The sequence below is a fragment of the Physeter macrocephalus genome, chromosome 4 (genome assembly GCF_002837175.3).
Source record: "Physeter macrocephalus isolate SW-GA chromosome 4, ASM283717v5, whole genome shotgun sequence".
In the NCBI taxonomy this organism is placed as follows: Eukaryota; Metazoa; Chordata; class Mammalia; order Artiodactyla; family Physeteridae; genus Physeter; species Physeter macrocephalus.
Genome location: NC_041217.1, coordinates 126,623,535 through 126,646,921, shown reverse-complemented (window position 1 = coordinate 126,646,921; position 23,387 = coordinate 126,623,535). Strand labels below are relative to the sequence as shown.

Here is a 23,387-nt window from a genome sequence, read left to right as displayed (position 1 = left end):
TAACCAAACAACCCAATCAAAAAATGGGCAGAAGACCAAATAGACATTTCTCCAAAGAAGACATACAGATGGCCAACAGGCACATGAAAAGTTTCTCAACACTGCTAATTATTAGAGAAATGCAAATCAAAACTACAATGAGGTATCACGTCACACTGGTCAGAAAGGCCCTCATTAAAAAGTCTACAAATAATAAATGCTGGGGAGGGTGGGGAGAAAAGGGAACTCCCCTACATTGTTGGTGGGAATGTAAATTGGTGCAGCCACTATGGAGAACAGTATGGAGGTTCCTTAAAAAACAAAAAAGAGAGCTGCCATAGGACCCAGCAATCCCACTCCTGGGCATATATCCAGAGAAAACTATAATTCATAAAGATACATGCACCCCAATTTTCATAGCAGCACTATTTACAACAGCCAAGACATGAAAGCAACCTAAATGTCCTTTGACAGAGGAATGCATAGAGAAGATGTGAGATATATATATGCCTCACATCTTATATAAAAAAGAATGAAATAATGCCATTTGCAGCAACGTGGATGGACCTAGAGATTATCATACTAAGTGAAGTAAGTCAGACAGAGAAAGACAAATACCATATGATATCACATTTATGTGGAATCTAAAAAAAAAATGATACAAATGAACTTATTTATGAAACAGAAACAGACTCACTGACATAGAAAACAAACTTATGGTTACCAAAGAGTAAAGGGGTAGGGGATAAATTAGAAATTTGGGATTAACATATACACACTATATATAAAATAGATAATCAACAAGGTCCTACTGTATAGCACAGGGAACTATATTCAATATCTTATAATAAACTATAATGGAAAAGAATAGAAAAAAGAATATATTTATATATAATATATATAACAGAATCACTCTACCGTACACCTGAAACTAACACAACATTGTAAATCAACTGTACTTCAATTAAAAAGAAAAGAAAATCTATCCTGTGTCCTTGGATTGGAAAAATTAATATTGCTAAAATGTTCATACTATCTGAAGCAATCTACAGAGTCAATGCAATACCTATCAAAAGTCCAATGGCATTTTTCACAGAAATAGAAATTACAATCCTAGTTATTTGTATAGAACCAAAAAAGACCTTGACTAGCCAAAGCAATCTTGAAAAGAAGAACAAAGCTGAAGGCATTACACTTCCTGATTTCAAACTATATTACAAAGCTATAGTAATCAAATCAGTATGGTGCTAGCATAAAAACAGACACACAAACCAATGGAATAGAAGAAAAAGCCCAGAAATAAACTTATGCATATATGATCAACTAATTTTTGACAAAGACACCAAGAACACACAATGGGGAAAGTATAGTCTCTTCAATAAATGGTGCTGAGGCTTCCCTGGTGGCGCAGTGGTTGAGAGTCCACCTGCCAATGCAGGGGACACGGGTTCGTGCCCCAGTCCGGGAAGGTCCCACATGGCGCAGGGCGGCTGGGCCCGTGAGCCATGACTGCTGACCCTGTGCGTCCGGAGCCTGTGCTCCGCAACGGGAGAGGCCACACCAGTGAGAAGCCCGCGTACCGCAAAAATAAATAAATAAACAAATAAATAAATGGAGCTGAGAAAACTGGATTTCCACATGCAAAAGAATGAAATTAGACCCCTATCTTACATCATTCAAAAAAATTTACTTGAAATTACTTAAAGACTTAAATGTAAGACCTGAACCCATAAAACTCCTGGAAGAAAACACAGAGAAAAACTCCTTGACACTGGTTTTGGCAATGCTTTTTTGGATATGACACCAAAAACCCAGACAACAAAAGCAAAAATAAGCAAGTGGGACTACATCAAACTGAAAAACTTCTGCACAGCAAAGAAAACAATCAACACAAAGGAAAGGCAACCTATGGAATGAGAGAAAATAATTGCAAACTATATATCTGATAAGGGGTTAATATCTAAAATATATAAGGAACATACAACTCAATAGCAGAAAAGCAATGTGATTAAAAAATGGGCAGAGGAACTGAATAGACCTTTTTCCAAAAAAGATACACAAATGGCCAACTGGTAACAGAGAAGGTGCTCAACATCACTAATCATGAAGGAAATGCACATCAAAACTACAGTGAGATATTACCTCACACTTGTTAGAAGGACTTTTTTATCAAAAAGACAAGAGATAACAAATGTTGCAGAAGATGTGGAGAAAAGGGAACACTTCTACACTGTTGGTGGGAATGTAAAATGGTACAGCCATTATTGGAGATAGTATAGAGGTTCCTTAAAAAATTAAAAATTGAACTACCATATGATCCAACAATCCCACTCCTGGGTATATATCTGAAGGAACTGAAATCAGTATCCAAAGAGATATCTGCACACCCATGTTCATTGCCTTTATACACAATATATGTAATAACCAAGCTATGGAAACAACCTAAGTGTCTAACAAGATGAATGGATAAAAAAGATGTGATGTATATATACAATGGAATATTATTCAGCCATGAGAAAGAAAGGAATCCTGCCATTTGCAACAACATGGATGAATTTGGAGGACACAAAGTGAAATACACAAGACAGAGAAAGACAAATACTATTTGGTATCACTTATATGAGGAATTTTACAAAAATAAAAAGTGAATCTCATAGAAACAGAGAGTAGAATGGTAGTTCCCAGAGGCTGTGGGGTGGGGGAAATAGGGAGATGTTGATCCAGGGGGTGCAAACTTTTATTTATAAGATGAATAAGTTCTGAGGATCTAACATACAGCATGGTGAATATCGTTCATAATACCATATTGTATACTTGCTGAGAGAGTAGATCGGAAGTGTTCTCACAAAAAAAAAAAAAAAAAGAGAAAAAGGAAGAAAAAGAGTAACGATGTGAGGTGATGAATGCACTGATTATCTTGATTGTGGTAATCATTTAACATATGTATGCATATACCAAATCATCACATTGTACATTTAAAATATATATTGAATACAATTTTATTTGTCAATTATACTTCAATTTAAAAAATATTTATTATTATTGCATTTCTGGTATGGCCTTCTTTTCTTTGAGTCACTAAAGACTTAAGGTCTCTTTTAAAGAAGATGGTAGAAGAATGAAGGAGAATTTAATGGGATAAAAACTCTTCCCCCCTCCACTTAGAGTTGAACTTGCATAAATAAATGTGTACATCAGTAGACATATCAATGATTCCCTCCAGCTGCCTCATATTTTAGAATCGACTAGGAAGTAATCTCCTCTTTATATCCCTCCCTTTAAAGACTTCCTGTCCTTAATGTGTTTAGTATTTTTAAAATGTTTTAAAATTATCATATACAATATACTCATCCTAAAAAATAGGAAGTTATAGAAAAGCAAAAGTAAGAAAAAGTAACCATAATTCCATAATCCAAAGAAACCACTATTGATATTTTGGTGTATTTTTTCCACATACAGATTTTGTTTGGCTAGTATAGGTGAGCACTAGGACAGTGGTCTTCTGAATGTTTTCCTTAAATACCCTTAAAATAAACTTTAAAAATTATGTACCCTATTGCATATTTTTAAATTAATGTCTAAAATATTAAACATAAGTCTAAAAAGGTTTACTTCCTTTTAAATATAAATTATTGAATGTTTTATAAGATGAAATAAGTGAGACAAGGCTGCAATAGGGACAAATATGCCATGATATAGTTTGATAACAAAACCTTTAAAATTTTACTTGATTTCTTTCAGATTTGCTGTACTTTATTGATAAGGTAGTTACACATGAATTTTATCCAATGTGTCTAGAGAAAATATGACAGTCCATGAAAAATCTCATTTACATTTAAGAGGATAACCATAAGTCCCCCATATTACTTCTGATGCTCTGCATTCAGACTATTCCAAAATGGGCCCAAATATCCCCAAATCGGCTAAAATTCAGAGTACATCTACATGGGCTGAAATACAAGTATTTTAGTAAGCTTCACTCTTCTAAAAAATGTATACAGTGCAGGAAAAGATTAGAAGCCTTATGAGTTTAATGCGCCTTGATTAGTAATCAGAAGAGTTCTCCCTGAAACCAGTATCTCCATTTCTCTGTTTGTTTGGTACCCTGGAGCTAATTATACCCAGGGTCATGCACAATACTGAGATTTGGGGTGGAGGGATATCATTCTTTAAGAAGCGAAAGAATGACTACTGCGAACCCAGGCTCATTCTCAGAGAAATCAAATGTAGGAAAGTACAAATTAGGAAGTTGAAAATCTGGAAACTGATCTCCTTAGGAGTATGCATGAAGTCTCCAAGAGCTACAGTTGTACATTGAAGGTTTTGAGTTCACCTCAACTTCTGAGCATTCTTAAGTCTCTAAGAAACTCATAGGAAATAAGATAAAGTTGACCTTTAATGCACACCTCACAGGAAATGGTGATGATTCTGCCAGTAGCACCCACTCCTCCGATAGAGCTGAATGAGCCATAAGGCATTTGATACTGAGAAATACTGAGCAGATGCACGTAGGGTACATGTAGGGTCCTTTGGATGAGTCAAAAGATTTATGGTATTTATTTCTCTTCAAAGTGACTATATAACTCTTTATGAATAATGGGATTATTAATTCAGTAGTTGAGAAAATTAATAAAGTGACACCTCTTTTATCTGGCATATTAGAAGAATGAGTTTTTCCAGGTAAAATTATCGTCAAGAAAATTATAACTTCAAGGCCATGAAGTTACAAAAGTAAGTTCAACATTTTTGACAAAAACTTTTCTGAAATGAATAATACTGTCTGTTACATTCTTAAGACTGGGCAACTGAAATTGTACTTTTCATAATTACTCAGTTGTGAGTTTTGAAAAGTAGGGCAGACCCAGACAGTGAGCTGGGCACTGTTGGTGAAGCAAAGTGATATGGTGTGGTACGCACCCATTGGAGGATGATGGGCTAGAAGTGGAGGCAGTTGAAAGAGGAATGCTGGTACCATAAAAAGGTGAAAGATTTACATGATCTGAAGAGAAACCAGAGTTATTTGGTACCATAAAATCTAGTTCAGAGTCACAAGTGTGAGATCAAACTGGAGGGAATAGGTAAGAAACCAAGCCTGAGTCACTGACCCAGATCAGGTAAACTTTGTCCTACAGGAGTTGGCATTCAGGGCTGAAGCTTGCAAAAGTGTGAAGCTGAGGCTCCTGTGTATTCCGCTCTGATCCCCTAACTGTTTTCATATCTTTCTATTAGCACTTTTTTTTTCATTGTAATTTTTAAATACAATCTTCTTTCCTACTTCAGGGTCCTTGCAAGCCATTAACATCCTCTTCTGTAGTCACAACACTTAGCCAGTCTATGCTGGCGCATAGAAGGCACTTAAGGCCCCTTTATTAGGCCTGTAACAACAGAAGGGCAGGGTGACACAGTCAATTATCCAAATAAGTCTTCAATTGCACATGCAGACGTCAGTATATTGAAGAGTGCAAAATGGTTCTCTACTCCAGGCTCAAGTCCCTTATTGCGGTATATACATAAACCACCTTAAACAGACCTGAGGAGTGGCTCACTGCCCCTGCACGAGTCCATCCATAGTCACAGTGGGCTTTTCTTCTCTAATCCTAAATTTTGGGGGGCCCACCCATGCAGTTGCCTCTCTTTTGAATGTTTAAAGAAGAAATTGGGAGGAGGAAGCCACTTTCCTAGCCAAATGTCTATTAAACAATTAGACTATTATTCTACTATGAATTGGGGAATTGTTTCAAAGCATAACTCCTGTTATTTGCCTAGGGAAAAAGAAGCCCTCTGTCTTATCTTTGTGCTGCAGTTTCTAAAGGCCCTTTTCTGTCATCTTGGTTTGATTTGTGACTACCCAAGGAGGAGAGTGGATACATGTCTTGCCCCTGGCAGGGTGTGAGAAGGGATCCAGTCACACTTTACTCATTATAGTACAGTAAGCCCTCTCAAATGGGGACACCTGTTTTACATGGTGTAGAGAGAGACTGGGCTGTACCACTGTATCCTAGCTACCAAGAATTGTGCAGATATGTACAAATGTCTGCCCTGAGCATATCCATATATTAGGGGACTTCCTCTGGCCTCTATGGGTAGCCGTTGTCATCTTCTCTCCTACAAAAAAACAATTCAACCAAACACCCATCAGTCTCCCCACCCTTTCATAATATTAATTTCCTTTTTTCCATATAGAATTGCTAGATTACTATGGCACAAAACTTTAAGCCTCCCAAATCAGGTCTACTGAATGGGATTTGCATATTTAGTGGTATCTTCAAAGGGATGGCTTAGGAGCCACCAGCATGATAATATTCAGACATTCTCTCCTACTAAAGCCACTTCAAAGAAACGCAGTAATCAAAGTAGAAATAGTGTACCTGCTATGCAAGCACAAATTCAAGAGTTCCCTAGTCCTCCTCTCTAACCAGATTATCTGCCCTAAGCCAGGCCTATTTAAAAATGTTGGGGCTGCCATATCACTTCCCTATATAGAGGTGGTAGGTTTTCCACCTCTATTCAGAGTCAGGGAGTCACTAAGTTCCCATTTCAGGGATCAACAGTCCACTCCTTTTTCTTCTCATTCCCACCCATATAGGGCATCTGAGTTCTGAGGCAAGATAGATCCCTCTAGGTCTCCTCCCCAATGCTAGACCAGTGTTGCTAAGCAACAGTTTAACATTCCAGGTCTTGGTCCAGCTATACTTCTTAAACTGGAAGGCCCTAACCAATCCACCTCAAGGAGTTCCTTCTAGTAGTCAGTTGGTTTATGACAATGTTGCCACTGGACAGGGAAACTGGAGATATTTTCAATCCACAATAGGCAGGTAAATTTAAAGAAAAGCACAATTGCATAAGGACTACAGTTCTAGCTGTTTTCTTCTGTTCTGAAGTTCCCTAAAGTGGATTTTTTTTTAAGTTGGAAAAAAGCTAAATGTTGCATTAAATGTATTTACCCTGTGATGTGTTAACTCAAAATATACTTACTAATTTAATATTATATTTTCAAGATCATGCATTTTACACTCAATCACCCTTTTCATCCCCTCAGCCAACAACCATTCCAAACTTTTACCAAATGCTAGAGAAAAACTTGAAATTGTGTGACTTTTAGAAAATAAACAAGGTTTATTACTTGCAGGCTTGTAAGATGGTGACAAGATATCTTCCAAAATGGAATAATTTTGAAAGTAAAATGGAGTGTTATGTGTAATTACCTTGGGACAAGTTTAAATTGGACTGTCCCAGGGTACCCAGATGGCAACACTGCCTATGGAAAGAAAGCCAAGACAATGGGTTTTGATGCTTTCTGATTAGCAAGTGAAGTCAAACCATTTACATACAAGATTTTATATAGTTGATCCTCATCATTCCAATTCTGTATTTGTGAATTTATTTACTACCTAAAATTTATTTGTAACCCCAAAATCAACACTTGCCGCACTTTGTCAGTCATTTGCTGAGATTTACAGAGTGGCGAAAGATTTGAGTCACACAATGTGCAAGTTCCCAGCTAAGAAACTTGTTTCGGCATGATACTGTAATCAAGTGTCCTTTCTCAAGTCTATTTTAGTGCTACATTTTTCACATTCTGTACTTTCTTTTTGGTGATTTTGCGGTTTAACATGGCCCCCAAGTATAGTCCTGTAGTATTGTCTAGTGCTCCTAAGTGTAAGAAGTCTGCAATGTACACTACAAAGAACACCCATGTTACGTAAGCTTTGTTCAGATATGAATTATAGGGCTGTTGGCCCTAAGTTCAATGTTAATGAGTCAACAATATAAACTGTCTTTAAACAGAAACACACACAAAGCAATATTATGTATTGATCCATTTATAAAATTGTAAGCAGAGACTCACAGGACAAAGAAACAAAAGAAAGAATCACTAAAATAATTAATGAATTGGATTTATCAAAATTAAAAACTTCTTTCAAAAGATGTTGGTAAGAAAATGAAAAGATAAGGTACAGACTAGGACAAAATATTTGCGAAACGTATGTCTGATAAAGGACTAGTTTCCAAACCACATATAGAACTCTCAAAACTCAATAATAAGAAACATAATAAACCAATAAAAATGGACAAAAGATTTGAACAGACTGTTCACCAAAAAAGAGGTATGCATGGCAAATATCTTTGAATAGATGGTTAAGAAGTACCACCAGCCCCCATTAACATAAATAAATGAATCCTGATTTGCACTGAGCTGTCCATCAATCTCATCTCCACTGTCCAAATTCCTGAAAGATTAGATGATGTCCTCTCCTTTATTTTCTATTCTAATTCACTTCAATCTCTTTTCTGCCCCCATTTCTTTTCTGAAACTATTCTCAGGGAAGACAGACTTTTGTCAAATTCAACACTACCTGTTAGTTCCTATCATATTTAATCTCTGACAATTTGACACTGGTCACACACTTCTTCTCGTATCTCTTCTTCTGTCCTTTGGTCAAGATTTTTGGTTCTGGCCACCTACTCCCTTCCCTCATCTCCCTGGATGTTGTCTTTGAGTTCTCTTATTCTAATCTTACTTTTAATACTACTGACATGCTGAAATCTTCTAAATTTAGATCTTCAGCTCAAACTTCTCTCTCAAGTTTACCCATGTCTCCAATATCCTACCAGTCTTCTCTGAACATGCTGTAAGCTCTTCCAAATCACCATGATCAGAACCAAATTCATTACTTCCCCACCCGCACTCCTCCTTTTGTGTGCTCAGTTAATGCTGTTGTCTGCTGAGTCAGCAAAAGTAGCCACAGAGTCAATCCTTAAGCTCCCAAATTCTTAGCCCCACACACCGGTTGTTCACTGCACAGCTGTTGAATCGGCCTCCACAGAGCTCTCAGGTGTGTTTCCTCCTCTCAGTTCTCACTGCCTTTGCTTTGCCTTAGGCCTTCATCAGACTTTGGTTTTCCATAGCCACCTAACTGGACTCTCTACCCTCATTCAATTCTCCACACAGTAATTAGAATTGTCTTTCTAAAAATCCAACTTGATTATGTATTTCTCTGCCTAACAATCTTTGCTATCTCTGACACTTTCTGATAAAGGAAGTTGGGGTTTTGTTGTTGTTGTTTTGGTTTTTTTCAGCTGTGTAGCCTGACAAGCAACGGCCAGGTGGCGATGTGCACCTGGGTGAATGGGAGGACAGACAGGAAGGAATACACAGGAATACAAAGCCCATTACATTCTGCCACTGACCTAATTTTCCAGCTCAAATCCTTTTCCCTTCAACCTGGAGAAACAACCTGCCAGTCCCAAACAATTTACTTGCACCTTCTGTTCTTGGTATGTAAAATGTTTTCCCACACGCTCTCCTTCACAGTTTAGAAAATTGTTACTGGTGGTTAAAACCCAGCTGATAGTCAAAGACACTCTTATTCATGTATCCCAGTGGTCCTCAGCCCTGGCTGTTCCTTATAATTACCAGGAGAGGCTTTTTAAAAATATCGATGCACAAACATCCACTCACAGAAATTCTGATTTCATTGGGTACAATAAATTTGAGCATAGGAATGTTTCAAATATTCTCCCAGAGTATTCTAATGTGCTAGGTACTAAAGATATAAAAATTAAAAAGACAGTATGGAGTTTCTAACTTCAAGAAATTCACTGTGGAGGAAATGAATAAATTAATTGTCCTTTACAATATAAAGGAGTACCAAGAGTGAAAAGATATTCATGTAGAACAAATAAGGAGGCAAGAAAAGGTGTGTCGCAGCAAAGTCTCCTGGTGATGCTTACTATAAACCAACCAAATAATTTGATAATTTTTTTATTTGGTCGTAGGATCCTGCTAAACCATGAACAATAGTTCAAAGCCACTAATCTGTAATTTTATCATGTAAACAATACAATAAAGAGGATGTTCTGTGATTAATCACCATTATATCGTTAATGCCCTGAACAATACCTGGCACATATTAGATGCTCAAAAATGCTTGTTAAATAAATGAATGGTCAACAGTAGCATTTAAACTTCCTTTTCTTAAGAAATGGGTTTATAATGGATATCAATGTTGGTTGCAAATGAAAACTAAGCATCATATCTTGTGTCAAAGATTTTGATAGATAAAGCATATATATGTGTTCTACTTCTTGGATGAGACAGATTATTTTAAATTAAGATGAGGAAAAAAAAGTACTGACAAAACAGTTCACTTTCAGTAATCTGGGTTTTCCCAAATAGTGACATAAGAGCCAGTCATTTTGAATTGGACGGTTTGAGTTCCTCTTTGAGAATCTGAAATGTAGGTCGGCGCTTTGCTGACATTTCCATTTGCCTCATCACTGAAAACCTGAAGTGATCGTTGACAGGCAGGCAGTGAGGAAAGAAGATGTGACACAGGCGACAGCCTCGCTCTGAAGTGGAATTATGTGCTTCAAACACGTTGAAAGGTAAAGAGACAATGATCACCTGAATACTCAAAAAACAGCTATATTTTCTTTTGGAAATACATGGGCCAAGTTGTCTTCTCTTATAAGTTCTTGTGGTATTTCATACAGTGGTTACTGAAGGAAGTTGAATCTGTAGTATTGTCTATCACATCACTTTAAATAATATTATTGCGTATATTCTATTAGGTGAGTAGTTAACTCCTAACTAGGAACATTTTAGGGCTTGTTTTGCCTATTATTTATAAAGTGAAGACCTACTATTGTTAACAAATTATGAAAGGGATCCTTATATTCATAAGTCACGGGGACCTCAATTTTTTAAAGTGTTATCAGATATCTTGTGCTATTTGATGAGTCATGAGTTTTGTTGTTTTATATGAAAGGCTCAGAATTTACTAAAGAGATAAAAATAACTGAATAATGTTGATTATTGAATAATTTATTCAATAATGTAGGTAACTGATTAACTGAATAATGTAACTCCAGTTGTAAACTAATGGCAATATTGTTTGGAATTTCTATAAGGTATTTCTTTTGAACTCTCTACAGATAAAAGGGCTTTCTGTAGATTTAACTGGTGATAGCACATAAGCCTTTGTCTCACTTTCTCTTTCTTCATTTTGAATGCTATTTTTTCTGGAAGTTCTGACATTTTTGGCTTTTCCTGAGTTTTACTTATCAAAGACTAATATTTCTGGAGCTTGACAGGCATGTAAACCTGGTCAGGAAAAGAACGGAGCATCAGGAGTTAGAGCAGAAAGAGATTTCTGATGAGAGAGACAAGATTAGGAGGAATTATATTTTATCAAGGGTCAAAATGTCCTACTAAGGTAATTCATAGTGATTTTTGGAGGGTATAAAATTCCATACTTTTGCTTTACTCCTCCACCTGTATTCTACCTCCTCACACCCCAGTAACTTTTCTTTGCCCTGTTTCCTTTACCTCCCCCTTCCTTCCTTCCTTCCTTCTTTCCTTCCTTTTTTTTCTTCCTAATTAAAGATTCTCATCAAAAACTGTTAGAAAAAATGTTATGCCTGTTAGTATTTTATTGTTATTTTATTAAAATATTACAATTTAAACATTTTTCTTATTTTTTCTAGAGGGCGACAAAGAGCTTTTTCCTGCTTTCAGGCATGAATCAGGTCACAACTCAATGGGACGTGGCAATAGCTCTTTACATATTCTTCAATTGGTGTCATGGAGGTACAGTGTTTTAAGTACCTATTGCTATTTTGTATTCAAATAAAATATTGAGTGTTTATTATGTTCATGGCATTATGCTAGGATCTCTGAAGAATAAAAACTTATTATATTCAAAAAATTATATGCACATAAAATTATGTGGAATGAAATAAAGTCCAACCTCCCTCATAATGCAGGATTCATTTATCAAGCATCCTAACAGACATACGTCTAATTCTTCTACCAACATTTCCACGAAGGAGCTTATTATTTTGAGTTGGCATATTCTATCTTTGAACATTTTTAACTTATATGATAACTCATCAAACATTTCAACTTAATTCCACAAACCATTTATTGATGGTTACCGCGTGTCAGGTGCTGTGCTAAGCCTTGTATTCCTTTGTGTGGTAGTATTATGTGCTATTATGATTCCTATTTTGTAATTCATACAAACATCTGGCATTATGACAAAGACATACACAGATTTTAGGAGTCCAGGAGGGAGATCATCAGAAGTTCAGGCAGGGCAGCCATCAGCATTTGAGAGTTTCTGCATAGCATCCTGGGCAGGTGACAGGGATTCATTTACTAGGAGATAAGCAACACCAAGGCAGGGTTCTAGACCTTGAAGGAAGCTTTGCAAATCATGCAAGTTACTCAGAATAGTGACAAAAGCAAAACTGTCTTCTGTAGGTTGGGACACATTATATTAGAGATATAGAAGTAGCCCCACCTTGAGAACTAGAATCCTTCCAGCAGGATATTGGACACTTCCAGAGTCAGACCAACAGCTATCCAAGAAGATTTAGTAAAAAATAAGACACCAGCTACTTTTTCCAGCTTCTGGAAATATGCAAATGATAAGTAGGACTTCTATTTATATATCCAAGTGATTAATATAAAGCATAGAGAAATAAGACAAGCCCGTGTCATGTGGCATTAGAGACCTACCAGCTGTCCATTAAAAATTATTTTATATATTATTGTTCAATCCGCTATGAATATTTTTAATATCATCCAATCTTTTCCACGTTTTCTACTAGAACAATATTTTACCCCTTTTTAACAGCTTTGCTGAGTAAAAAATATACTATGTTTAGCATTCCTCTGACCAATCTAAAAAAAAGAAGAAATTAATGTTTTATATGACTTATCTTAACATATTAAAAAGAGAAATTGACAATTTTTCATATGACTTATTCTTATATAATCCATGTTGATTCCTGCCGATTACTGATTTTTTTCTATGTACTGGAAAATTATCAACTTACTAATTCATTCTTGAATATTGTGAAGCTCAGCGGTCCAGTGTTTCTGGGGTTCTTCTTTATTCCACTTTTGAAAACCAGGAGAATATTTGTACAAATCTGAAGTATTCTGACATTTTTTATATTTCTGTGTATTCTCAAACACTACTCACAATGGTTTCATGAAAGTATTCACAGATTTTTTAAGGTGCTCAAGATGCAGTTTGTCTGAACTTGAATTGTTGAACTTATTTAAAGCAGTCAGATGCTTTCTTAAAACTTCTTTTCATGTCTTTGCCTTCAATTCCCTATTGATAATGATAGAATTATTTTTATCATTACTTCAACATTTAAATATTTATAACATATGTAAATGTTCATTACATAAATGGCCATATTCCATTATGTTTATATTATAAAAAAGTTAATTCTTTAAGCTTTGAATTCCAAAGATAAGAACTTTTAAAAATCAAATACTGACCTTTAATTATCACTATTTTGATAAGGTTTTAAGATATTCTGATACAGGTATTTCCAGAAAAAGCCTACAATAAATTTTCCTTGATGTGAATTTAATTTAATTGATATTGCATTGCACTGTCATTCAAGTTTATGAAAATGACTTTGTCTTTTGGTTATAAAAATAATATGTTATTATGTAATTTTTAAAACACAGAAATATACAATTAAAAATAAAAAATTAACACAGAGATTATCATTGTTAATATCTTAGTGTATTTCTTTTTAATTCATTCATCGAGTTATTTTTAACATTGAGCCTCCATTAAATATGTTGTTTTGAAACTTGCTTTTCAACTTAAAAATGATGAATTTTAAGTGGTTGTCAAGCAATTTTTGCAGTTAGTAATTAGTAATGATTTTACTCATGAAACTCATAGTTTTCTGTTAAAAGTAGCCTTTATCAAAGAGTGAAAGATTGAGTAGCTGGTGAATGGGGTTTGGATTCTGCAGTGCCAATTCTTATTCCTAATGTTACCTTTGAAAAATGAGGTAGACTCAAAATGTCTCAGTCCTCACCTTTAAAATAGGAGAGCTAATCATATTTGCTCTTTAGACAGCTAGAGAAACTTAAAGGCTGAAAGCTGACTCTAGTCTTGTGTCAATGCTGCCGAACATTAATAGAACATGGTAAAAACACACTTTGATAAACTAAACAAATGATACTCTGAGTCCTAAAACTCTTTTCCAATGGAAATTATTCAATTAATCGAAAAAAAATTTTAAATGCAATAGCACATTCTTCTGAATCTCTGGTATTAATGCTTTACATGGAATTTTTAATTTTATCTATTTGTTTTCCAGGAATTACAAATATAAACTGCTCTGGACGCATCTGGGTAGAACCAGCCACAATTTTTAAGATGGGTATGAATATCTCTATATATTGCCAAGCAGCAATTAAGAACTGCCAACCAAGGAAACTTTATTTTTATAAAAATGGCATCAAAGAAAGATTTCAAATCACAAGAATTAATAAAACAACGGCTCGCCTTTGGTATAACAACTTTCTGGAGCCACAAGCCTTTATGTACTGTACTGCTGAATGTCCCGGATATTTTCAAGAGACACTGATATGTGGAAAAGACATTTCTTCTGGATGTAAGTGTTGAGGTGCATTCAAAATCCAAATGAAAGTTAGTCTAACAATTAACTGGTAATTACCAATCTTGTTTAAAAATAGAGGCAAATTAATATAGTTCACTTCTTCTCTAAGTTTAATGTAGTAGTTGCAAATTCAAATGTCTCCAGGGGCTAAGTTGGTGAAATGTGTGAGTTAAGGAGGCTGGTGGGATCCGTGCAGAGAGGAAAGCACAGAGATGGTCTACTGGGCTCAGCCACTGCCCAGCTTCACCATCTATGAAGGCCCAGTATCCCTAGATCTTTGGACACTTCAAAAGAAGACAGAAGTGTAAATTTTCAATGTGAACTCTACAAACTTTAAATGTTTGTATGCCAATGCATTCAAAAAATAATTTTTCAACACTAGTCCGGCCAAACACAGCATATGTGAAGGGCAGCATCCTCAGATTTTCTCTGGTGCTCTTTTCATCTGTTTTATACTTAACGTTGTTTTCCAAACTATTCAATAATATCAACCTTGAAGCAGATCCCATTGAAAAATTTTGAGGCTAAGATTTAGGAAGGAAAAAAACATTTGCAACATTAGCTTTGTGTCCCTGCTATACTTCTTACCAGCTGTGTGACCTTGGGCAAGTTGCTTAACTAGTCTGAGCCTCAATTCCATGTCTGTAAAATGAGGCTAATTATATTGGCTATGGTAAGCATCAAATTTCAATAATTTATTTGAAAGCATATTATACACTTTAAACTACAACATTAATGTGCCTAAACCCTTTTAAATGCATCCTTTTGATAAAACATGGGGAGATTCTGATACAATTCCCTGCTCCTAATGTCACTGCCCCAATTGTGAATAATTGTGTTTGCTATTATAATTATTAAGAAAAAAATTAATTAAGTTAATTTTTTAAATATTTGGTAAGTTCAATTTGTGTTCATGGTATTCTGAAGGTGTTTAAGTTACTATAGTAATATGGGCTGGCTTGTATAATTATATACTTAATTCTTGGTTCTACTATTATGAAGGAAAAATCAGTAAGTTCAGCACGGTTTTAACCCAGAGGTTCATTCCCTACAGCATCTGGGCCCATTTTCAGTGAAAGATAGAGGGCTTTGGGTCTTTGTCATGCTCCCTTTCTCCATACTTTTGAGAATCAAATCTGAGTTCTTCCTCATCTCCAGTCCTCAGCTAGACAGAGCAAGCTCACCTGGCCATCTCCACCTGCCTGGGATGTCTGAGAAGCAGGAGGCTTCCTTGTTCTCAAGGAAGGCTATCGTCCCGCTGGGCTCCTGATCTCTGTGATTTTCAAGAGAGAAGACGTGGGAAGTGGTAGAGGTGAACTAAGGAAGGAAATCAGTAGGTTTTGGAGTCAAAGAAAAAACTTATGCCTTAAAATAATACTAACATGCTAAACTTGCCCTAAATTGTAGGAATTGAAACCACAAGTAGACATCTTATCTGATGTCTAAGGACTTCTTAGCTTGTCCACATCCTCAGGAAACAGAAATAACCCTTCATGCTTAAATACTTTCCTATTTATTCTTTGGGGGTGTGGTGGGGTGTTGAGAGAATATTTCTTTAGAGGGCAAATGAGTAACTTTCACAGTTGTGTGGAAAGGTTAGTTTTTAATTAAAGCCAGAGTAAGAAAGGAGGCAAAAGAAGTACGCCTCCTTCCCTCTGTTGCAGTTTGGGTGACAGGTTATTGCCAACCGCTCTCCCTGTGTTGCCTGAGGCCCTCTGCCCTCAAACACAACCACCAGGCGATGTTTAGGGCCAGGGAATGGCCTTTTCTCCTCTCCTAGGACAACATATTAGAAGCACTTATACTTTTTGCTGATGGCTGCTTAGAAAGGACATCACCCTTTCCACTTATTTACTTTGTGAGTTGGAACTTCTTACAGAGACCTCTGGTTATAAGCATGAAATTGTAACTGCCATGTAAGGGTGTACTAAAACCCCTGGATTCAAGAACCCCTGTATTCTCAGGCTCTGCACTCTTAGCAAACAGAACTTCCTATTTAAGTAGGTCAAGCAAAGGTTTTTGAGGGGTTTTGTGGTATTCTAGAAATCACATTGCTTTCACTGGATCACTTTGATTATAGGATATTCATCCTGTGAGCTTTACTATGTCAACTTATCACCACTGTTCTGAACAAAATGATTATGTGCATTTTTTTAAACTGGAGACAAATCATAAAAGACAAAGAAGATAAATGAGTCGTTGCTGTTCCTAAAAAGATATCTAAACATATTAAAAAGGTTCTGTACCTTAATGTGTAATTTGTGAAATACAAACTATTATTATCACAGTTTTCATTTTTAGCCATAATCTTAAAAACTTCCTAGGTTCTTATCTGTGATTAAATGCATGCATATTATGAAAAGTATTCTATCAGAGTCACACCAATCACAGGATAAAATACTATAAGATGTCTTTATTCATTTAAAAACACCAGATTAAACTATTCATGAAAGTCATATTTCCACATAATCATTTATTTAAAAGTTTAAATATCTTTGACTTAAATTTTAACCACCTTTGATCTCTCCTTGTCATCATGTTGTCCAGTAGAAGGCACTGAATATTCGTCTTTAACATTGCTACTAAGTCTCATTAGTGACACAATAGGCTGGTCTGTGCACTCCTTAGGTAAGGAATTATGGAGTGATCTTTGCCAGAAGTATTGACTTTCTCTTAATTTTAAATTCTTCTCATTGTCATTTTATTAATCAAGCCAATCAAGTCATGAAATAAACTTTACTAAGTGGTTGGTATACAACAAAAATGTGTTAAACGATAGAAATTCAGAGAAGAGGGGATCACAAACAGTGCCTTCAAGAAGCTCTCAGTAGAAAATGATACCTGGCTAAACTTTGAATTAGCAAGAAACCTGGCCTGTGAATAGTGAGGGACCCAATGGTAGAGAAGAGGTGCAACTAGTAGGAGAGAGCAGAGTGTTTTCTGCTATCTGGCTGTACAGAAGGTTTTTATCCATGGACATTTAATAACCTGGCAATGAGATCTAAAAACATTTCGGTCTTATTTTTATAACCATATTCACATTCCCTTCTTTACATAGCTTCACATTAACAAATAGTGTGTATATTTGCATGTGTGTATATAATCTATTTGATCTTTTGCAAAGTTAATTAGTTACGAGACACTTTAGAGAGAATGCTGTGGAATAACATAGCCCAAAAGACTGACAGTTGTCTTTTAGGATGACCAAATCAGTGATAACTCTGTCTGAAACCAGAGGGAAAAAATAACTTCAGCACGGATCACTGAGGGACCCCAACTCAATCAATATCCAAAATGATTTAAATTTATGTTTCCACAGCTACCTCCTTCAAGGCTCAAAGAAAACTTAAAGATTTCTTTTATCCTACTTAGAGTCCAGTTTCTCCCCATTGTAACTTGTTACTACAACTCACCAAAATATTCTAAATCATTTTAGTGTGTTCTTACTGTTTGAAAACACTTTTTTTTTGTTTTATTGTTTTTTTTCTGAGAAGGCCAAGTTAAAGTTTTATTTTTATTTTTTTTAACATCTTTATCGGAGTATAATTGCTTTACAATGGTGTGTTAGTTTCTGTTTTATAACAAAGTAAATCAGCTATACATATACATATATCCCCATATCTCCTCGAAAATATGTTTTTTAATTGTAAAATCAAATTGCATTCATGTAGAAAGTTTTTAAAAGTTTGGACCAACAAAAAAGAAATACCCATCATTTCTATAATCCCATAATCTCACTACTAACAGACTCCCTCTTTAATAATTTGGAATATGTCTTTCAAGTTTCAGTCTTTTTCTCTCTCTCCCCTTCTCTATCTCTCTGTTTGTCTCTCAAATGAGATCACTATACTGTACTATTTTTTTCACTTTATCATATGGCCAGTACTTACTTACTTAATTAAACGTATTTCTAGTGCCTTCCAAAGGCCATATACTTAAACTGTCTTCTACAACTTTGTTTTTGGATGTATTTTAGGAGTGTATTTTGGGCTGTTAAGGTGGTCTCCAATTCTTCCATTATTAGGAACAACACTTTAAGAGGCAAACCCTTTTTAGCCAAATATTTTTGTATATCTATGAACATTTCAATAAGGTTGCATTCCTAGATTTAAAATTGCTGGGTCGCAAGATATTACTCCCACTTTTAAAGATTGTGATATGTAAAGTGCTCTCCATAAAGGCTGTATCAATTTGCATTCCCACCAGCAGTGTGTTAGAGGATTTCCCTGAGTTCGTTCCAATACTGTGGGTTAACATTTTTCAAAATCCTTGCCAATTTGATAGATCTAAATGACATCTATTATTGGTTTAATTTGCAATGAGGATAAATTTTTCATATATTTATTTCTCTTTTATAAGTAGTATTCTTGGTAGACGATTTACAGGTGAAGTGCAAGAACATATTTGTATTTAAGATAAAGCTTTGGGTATAACTTCAGGTGCATAAATGTCTGTATTTTTATTCTTTCTCAGCCCCCATCCTTTCCTTTTTTTTTTTAATGGGAAAGAATTACCATTTTCTTTTTCTTTTTGGGGGGGCACACAGTGAGGCATGTGGGATCTTAGTTCCCCGAGCAGAGATCGAACCCGTGCCCCCTGAAGTGGAAGTGTGGAGTCTTAACCACTGGACCGCCAGGGAAATCCCTCTTGTCATTTTTTGAGCCGTCAAGTTTCCCAGGCAGTATTGCAAATGTAGGCACAAGCTGAGAGAGCCACACCTGAAAAGTGAGCATATGGTAAACACTCAGTATTTCCATACTTCTCTTTTTTATCTCGATTCTTGGTAATTTATTATGGGATGATGCATCTGAAATTCCAGATGCAGTTCTATAGTTGCTGGGGTTTCATAGTCTTCAGAGGCTCCAAGGGCTCAAACAATGTCATTAGAACTCTCTCATCTTTTCTCATTTCTTGGGTTTTGTTTTCCCCTGTGTTGGCTTCATTCTTAAATAGACTGTTTCACTATGACAGCAAGATGGCCATCAACAACTCACAGCTCACATGTTACTCAGAGATAGCAGTTTCAGCGGGGGCGAAGCACCTCTTTTACAATGGCTCCAGAAGAAGATACTTGGATAACTCTGATTGGTTCATCTTGAGTCATGTCTTCATTCCCAAGGGAAATACTCTGATTAGTTAGCCTAGGTCAAGGGTACACTTCTGTGTGATTGACAGCCCTTGGCATAGGGGTGGAGTGGGGATGAGGTTGGGAGTGAGGGAGATGTCAATTCTCAAAGGGAAAGACGGTAGCAGACAAAAACTAACAATATTCCCCATAACAGGGCCACTCGGAGAAAGAGTTGAGGGCATGGGAGAAGGGAAAAAGAGAGAGAACCTAGAAATAGAATTCTGTGAATGCCAAAAATTTTTAATCTTTTTTTTATTGTAGTAAAATGTACCATTTTAACTATTCTTAAGTGCACAGTTCTGTGGCATTAAGCATACTGTACATTCACATCACTGTGTAACCATCACCACCATCCATTTCCAGAACTTTTTTCATCTTGCAAACCCAAAACTCTGTACCCATTAAACAACAAATCCCCATATCCCGCATCTCCCCAGCCACCATTATTCTGCTTTCAGTCTCTGTGTGTTTGACTGTTCTAGATACCTCCTATAAAGTGGAATCATATAGCATTTGCACTTCCATGTCTGGCTTATTTTATTTAGCATAATAAAAGTCCTCAAGGTTCATCCATGTTGTAGCATGTCAGAATTCCCTTTCTTTTAAAGGCTCAGTAATACTCCATTGTATGTATGAACACCAAACTTTTAAAGTGGGTCGTGGAATAGGTGCTGGAGAAGTAGACAGTTGCCAGAGTAGAAGAAAAACACCACGGAGAACCCTTTCACAAGAGCCAAAAGGCAGAGAGGTTTCAAGGTGGGAGTGACTAAAATAGCAAATGCTGCAGAGGTCAAGCTCAATGATGACTTCACAGAAATCATGGGATTTGTGGATTAGAAACTCACGATGACCTCAACAAGAGTGGTTCTGGTGGAATTGCGGCTCTGAATCTTGATTGTTTGGGGTTCAAGAGTAAATGGGAGTTGAGGAAAAAGACCAGTATAATGGACTTAAAAAAAAAAAAAAGCTATTATGAAAAGGAGAAAGATACGTTGGCAGCTGAGGGGAGACAATTTGGAGAGGAATTTTCTTTTTGGATGGGAGGAACTTGATCACCTTAGTATCCCCAAAGGAGGGGAGAATATAGTAAAGTATATGGAGGAAAGTAGCAATGTTTGAGGTCAAAGTGGGTTGCAAGGTGAGCTGGTAGGGATGGAATGGGGGAGGTGCTGTGTACCAATTGGCCTGGTTTTCCAAATAAAATGGAAAGTTTATCAACTAACTATAAAAAACTTTATGTTTCCATGCTCCTAAGTGATATATTTTGTTGCAGATCCACCAGATGTCCCTGACAAAGTAACCTGTGTCATTTATGAATATTCAGGCAACATGACTTGTACCTGGAACCCTGGGAAGCCCACCTACATAGACACCAAGTACGTGGTGTACGTGCAGAGGTAGGTTCCCTCCTAACAGTCTAACCTGAGCAATTCCACTCCAGTCCAGCCCATGCTGTGCCTCCAGCAGAGGCACAAGAAATCAACTTTAAATATTAAATGCATCCTTTTTATCATCAACTCCCTAATTATGATCAAGGAAGCTACCAAAACCATTTTCAGGCCATTAATATTTTCACTCTGTGGGACAATGTGTTCCATAATCTTTCTATTCTTTTTACTCATTGGAGGTAATTGGGGGCAAGGGCCTAATGGGATACAGCACAGCACAGTTTTAAAAGGATCTTTGCTCAAATCCCAGCTCTCTCCTCCTTCTAGGGTTTAGGCAACTTAATCTCTCCAGATTGCCATTTCTTTATCTTTAAAATGGGTTTAAAAATAAAACCTAATGCACAGGGTAATTCTAATTATTTAAGTGGAATTTGGCTTTTTAAGTGTGTATCACTGTGCCAGGTCCATAGTCAGCACTACATTCATGGTAGTTATTAGTTATTAATAATGACCTCCCCAATCTTAAATTTGGTGTCTGTGTAGGCTGACCATCTTCCCTGGTTTGCCTGAGACTAAGGGAGCTATCAGGACACAGGACTTTCAATTTTAAAACTGAAAGTAATAATTGAATGAAAGTAATAATTTTCTAATTGGAGTTGAGAAGGGCTTTGTGGAAATGCTCTTTTGTTACGTTCTAACAATAACCAGACTTCAGGAGCCAGACAACCATGAAGCCAAAATCTCTTAAGTTTTATGCTTAAAGACAAATAATTGATCATAAAAGTTATATTACTTCATACTAAATTAAATTGGGAGAAATGTATCTTTAGTTTCTGCTATTCAGAAACTGCAAAATAGGAAAAGGTTGATGTGAAAAAAATCTTTTCCTTCCTGAATGTACATAGTTCAAATGTTTCACTGTTAGAGTAGTTCCTCAGAGCTACTGAGACTGCCTCCTGGGCTATAGTCCTCAGTGTGGCTTGAATAAAACTCTCTTCTATCCCTTAAAAAAAAAATGTTTCACTGTTACATCCAAACTATATCCATGTATGTCAGTCTTTGTTGGATCCCTTTGCTAGTGTTAAAGACAGAAATAATACCATTAATTTGGGGGAAAAAATTGTGGGCAAACTGGGCTACGTTGGTCACCCTATCCTTGTTTCGTTTATTTTTTTTTTAAAGAATGCCTTTAGTTATGTACAACTGATCCTTGAAAAACGCAGGGGTTGGGGTGCTGACCCCTTCTTGTAACTTTTGACTCTCCCAAAACTTAGCTACTAATAGTCAACTGTTGACCAAAAACCTTACTGATAACATAAACAGTTGATTGACATATTTTGGATGTTATATGTATTATATACTGTATTCTTACAATAAAGTAAGCTAGAGAAAAGAATATGTTATTAAGAAAATCATAAGGAAGAGAAAATACATTTATAATACTGTACTGTATTTCTTGATACTGTAAGTTAATGTTGTCTGTTTACAAGATTAATCATCTCTGAGTACTGCCTTCAAAAATGAAAAGATCAGGCTTCCCTGGTGGCACAGTGGTTGAGAGTCTGCCTGCCGATGCAGGGGACACGGGTTCGTGCCCCGGTCCGGGAAGATCCCACATGCCACGGAGCGGCTAGGCCTGTGAGCCAAGGCCGCTGAGCCTGCACGTCCGGAGCCTGTGCTCCGCAACGGGAGAGGCCACAACAGTGAGAGGCCACAACAGTGAAAGGCCTGCATACCGCAAAAAAAAAAAAAGTAAAGATCATGTGAAAAAGAAATTCATGTTTATTTACAGGTGTCACAATTCATGCATTGATAGGGAAGAAGCAGCAATATGATTGCTTTATAATAGCCTAGTATAACTGATATGATTGCTTCATAGTAGCCTTGCCTATACACTAATGAATGAATCATTATAAAATTTTTATGGCATACAATATTGCAGTCATATTCATAATACAGCATTGGAAACTTTGTTACATTTTTTAAAAAACCACTTACCTGTGATGATAGGCCGATACGCAGTTTCACTGATTAGGAAAAACAGGCATACTGTATGGTAATGTAATTCTTTGAAAGCAAAGTTATAGAACAGTAAGAAAGTAACACATTATTAATTTTATATTAAATATCACTCACTTTATGCCTATTGTAAAGATAGACTAGTATCTACTAGCATCTACAAATATTTCATGCATTTATGACATACCTAAGTTTTTCTTAATTTTTTGATATCTCTAGGCTATGCAGTTCATCTGTGAGTTTTTTCAAATTGTCGCAAATCTCCTAAAATTTTTCCAACATATTTATTGAAAATAATCCACCTATAAGTGTACCTGCACAGTTCAAACCCATGTTGTTCAAGGGTCAACTGTATTTTTTTTTTTTTTTTTTTTTGAGGTACGCGGGCCTCTCACTGCCGTGGCCTCTCCCGTTGCGGAGCACAG

General features: G+C 36.2%; 1 protein-coding gene across 1 annotated transcript in view; it reads left to right on the top strand.

The window, feature by feature from the left end:
* Window positions 1–11,502: 11,502 nt before the first annotated feature.
* Window positions 11,503–23,387, top strand: part of IL23R (interleukin 23 receptor) — a 52,945-nt gene continuing 41,060 nt past the window's right edge. The window contains exons 1-3 of the mRNA XM_007109059.2: window positions 11,503–11,572; window positions 14,125–14,421; window positions 20,829–20,952. Of these exons, the coding sequence (XP_007109121.1) occupies window positions 11,503–11,572; window positions 14,125–14,421; window positions 20,829–20,952 (491 nt within the window). The remainder of the gene's footprint in view (window positions 11,573–14,124; window positions 14,422–20,828; window positions 20,953–23,387) is intronic.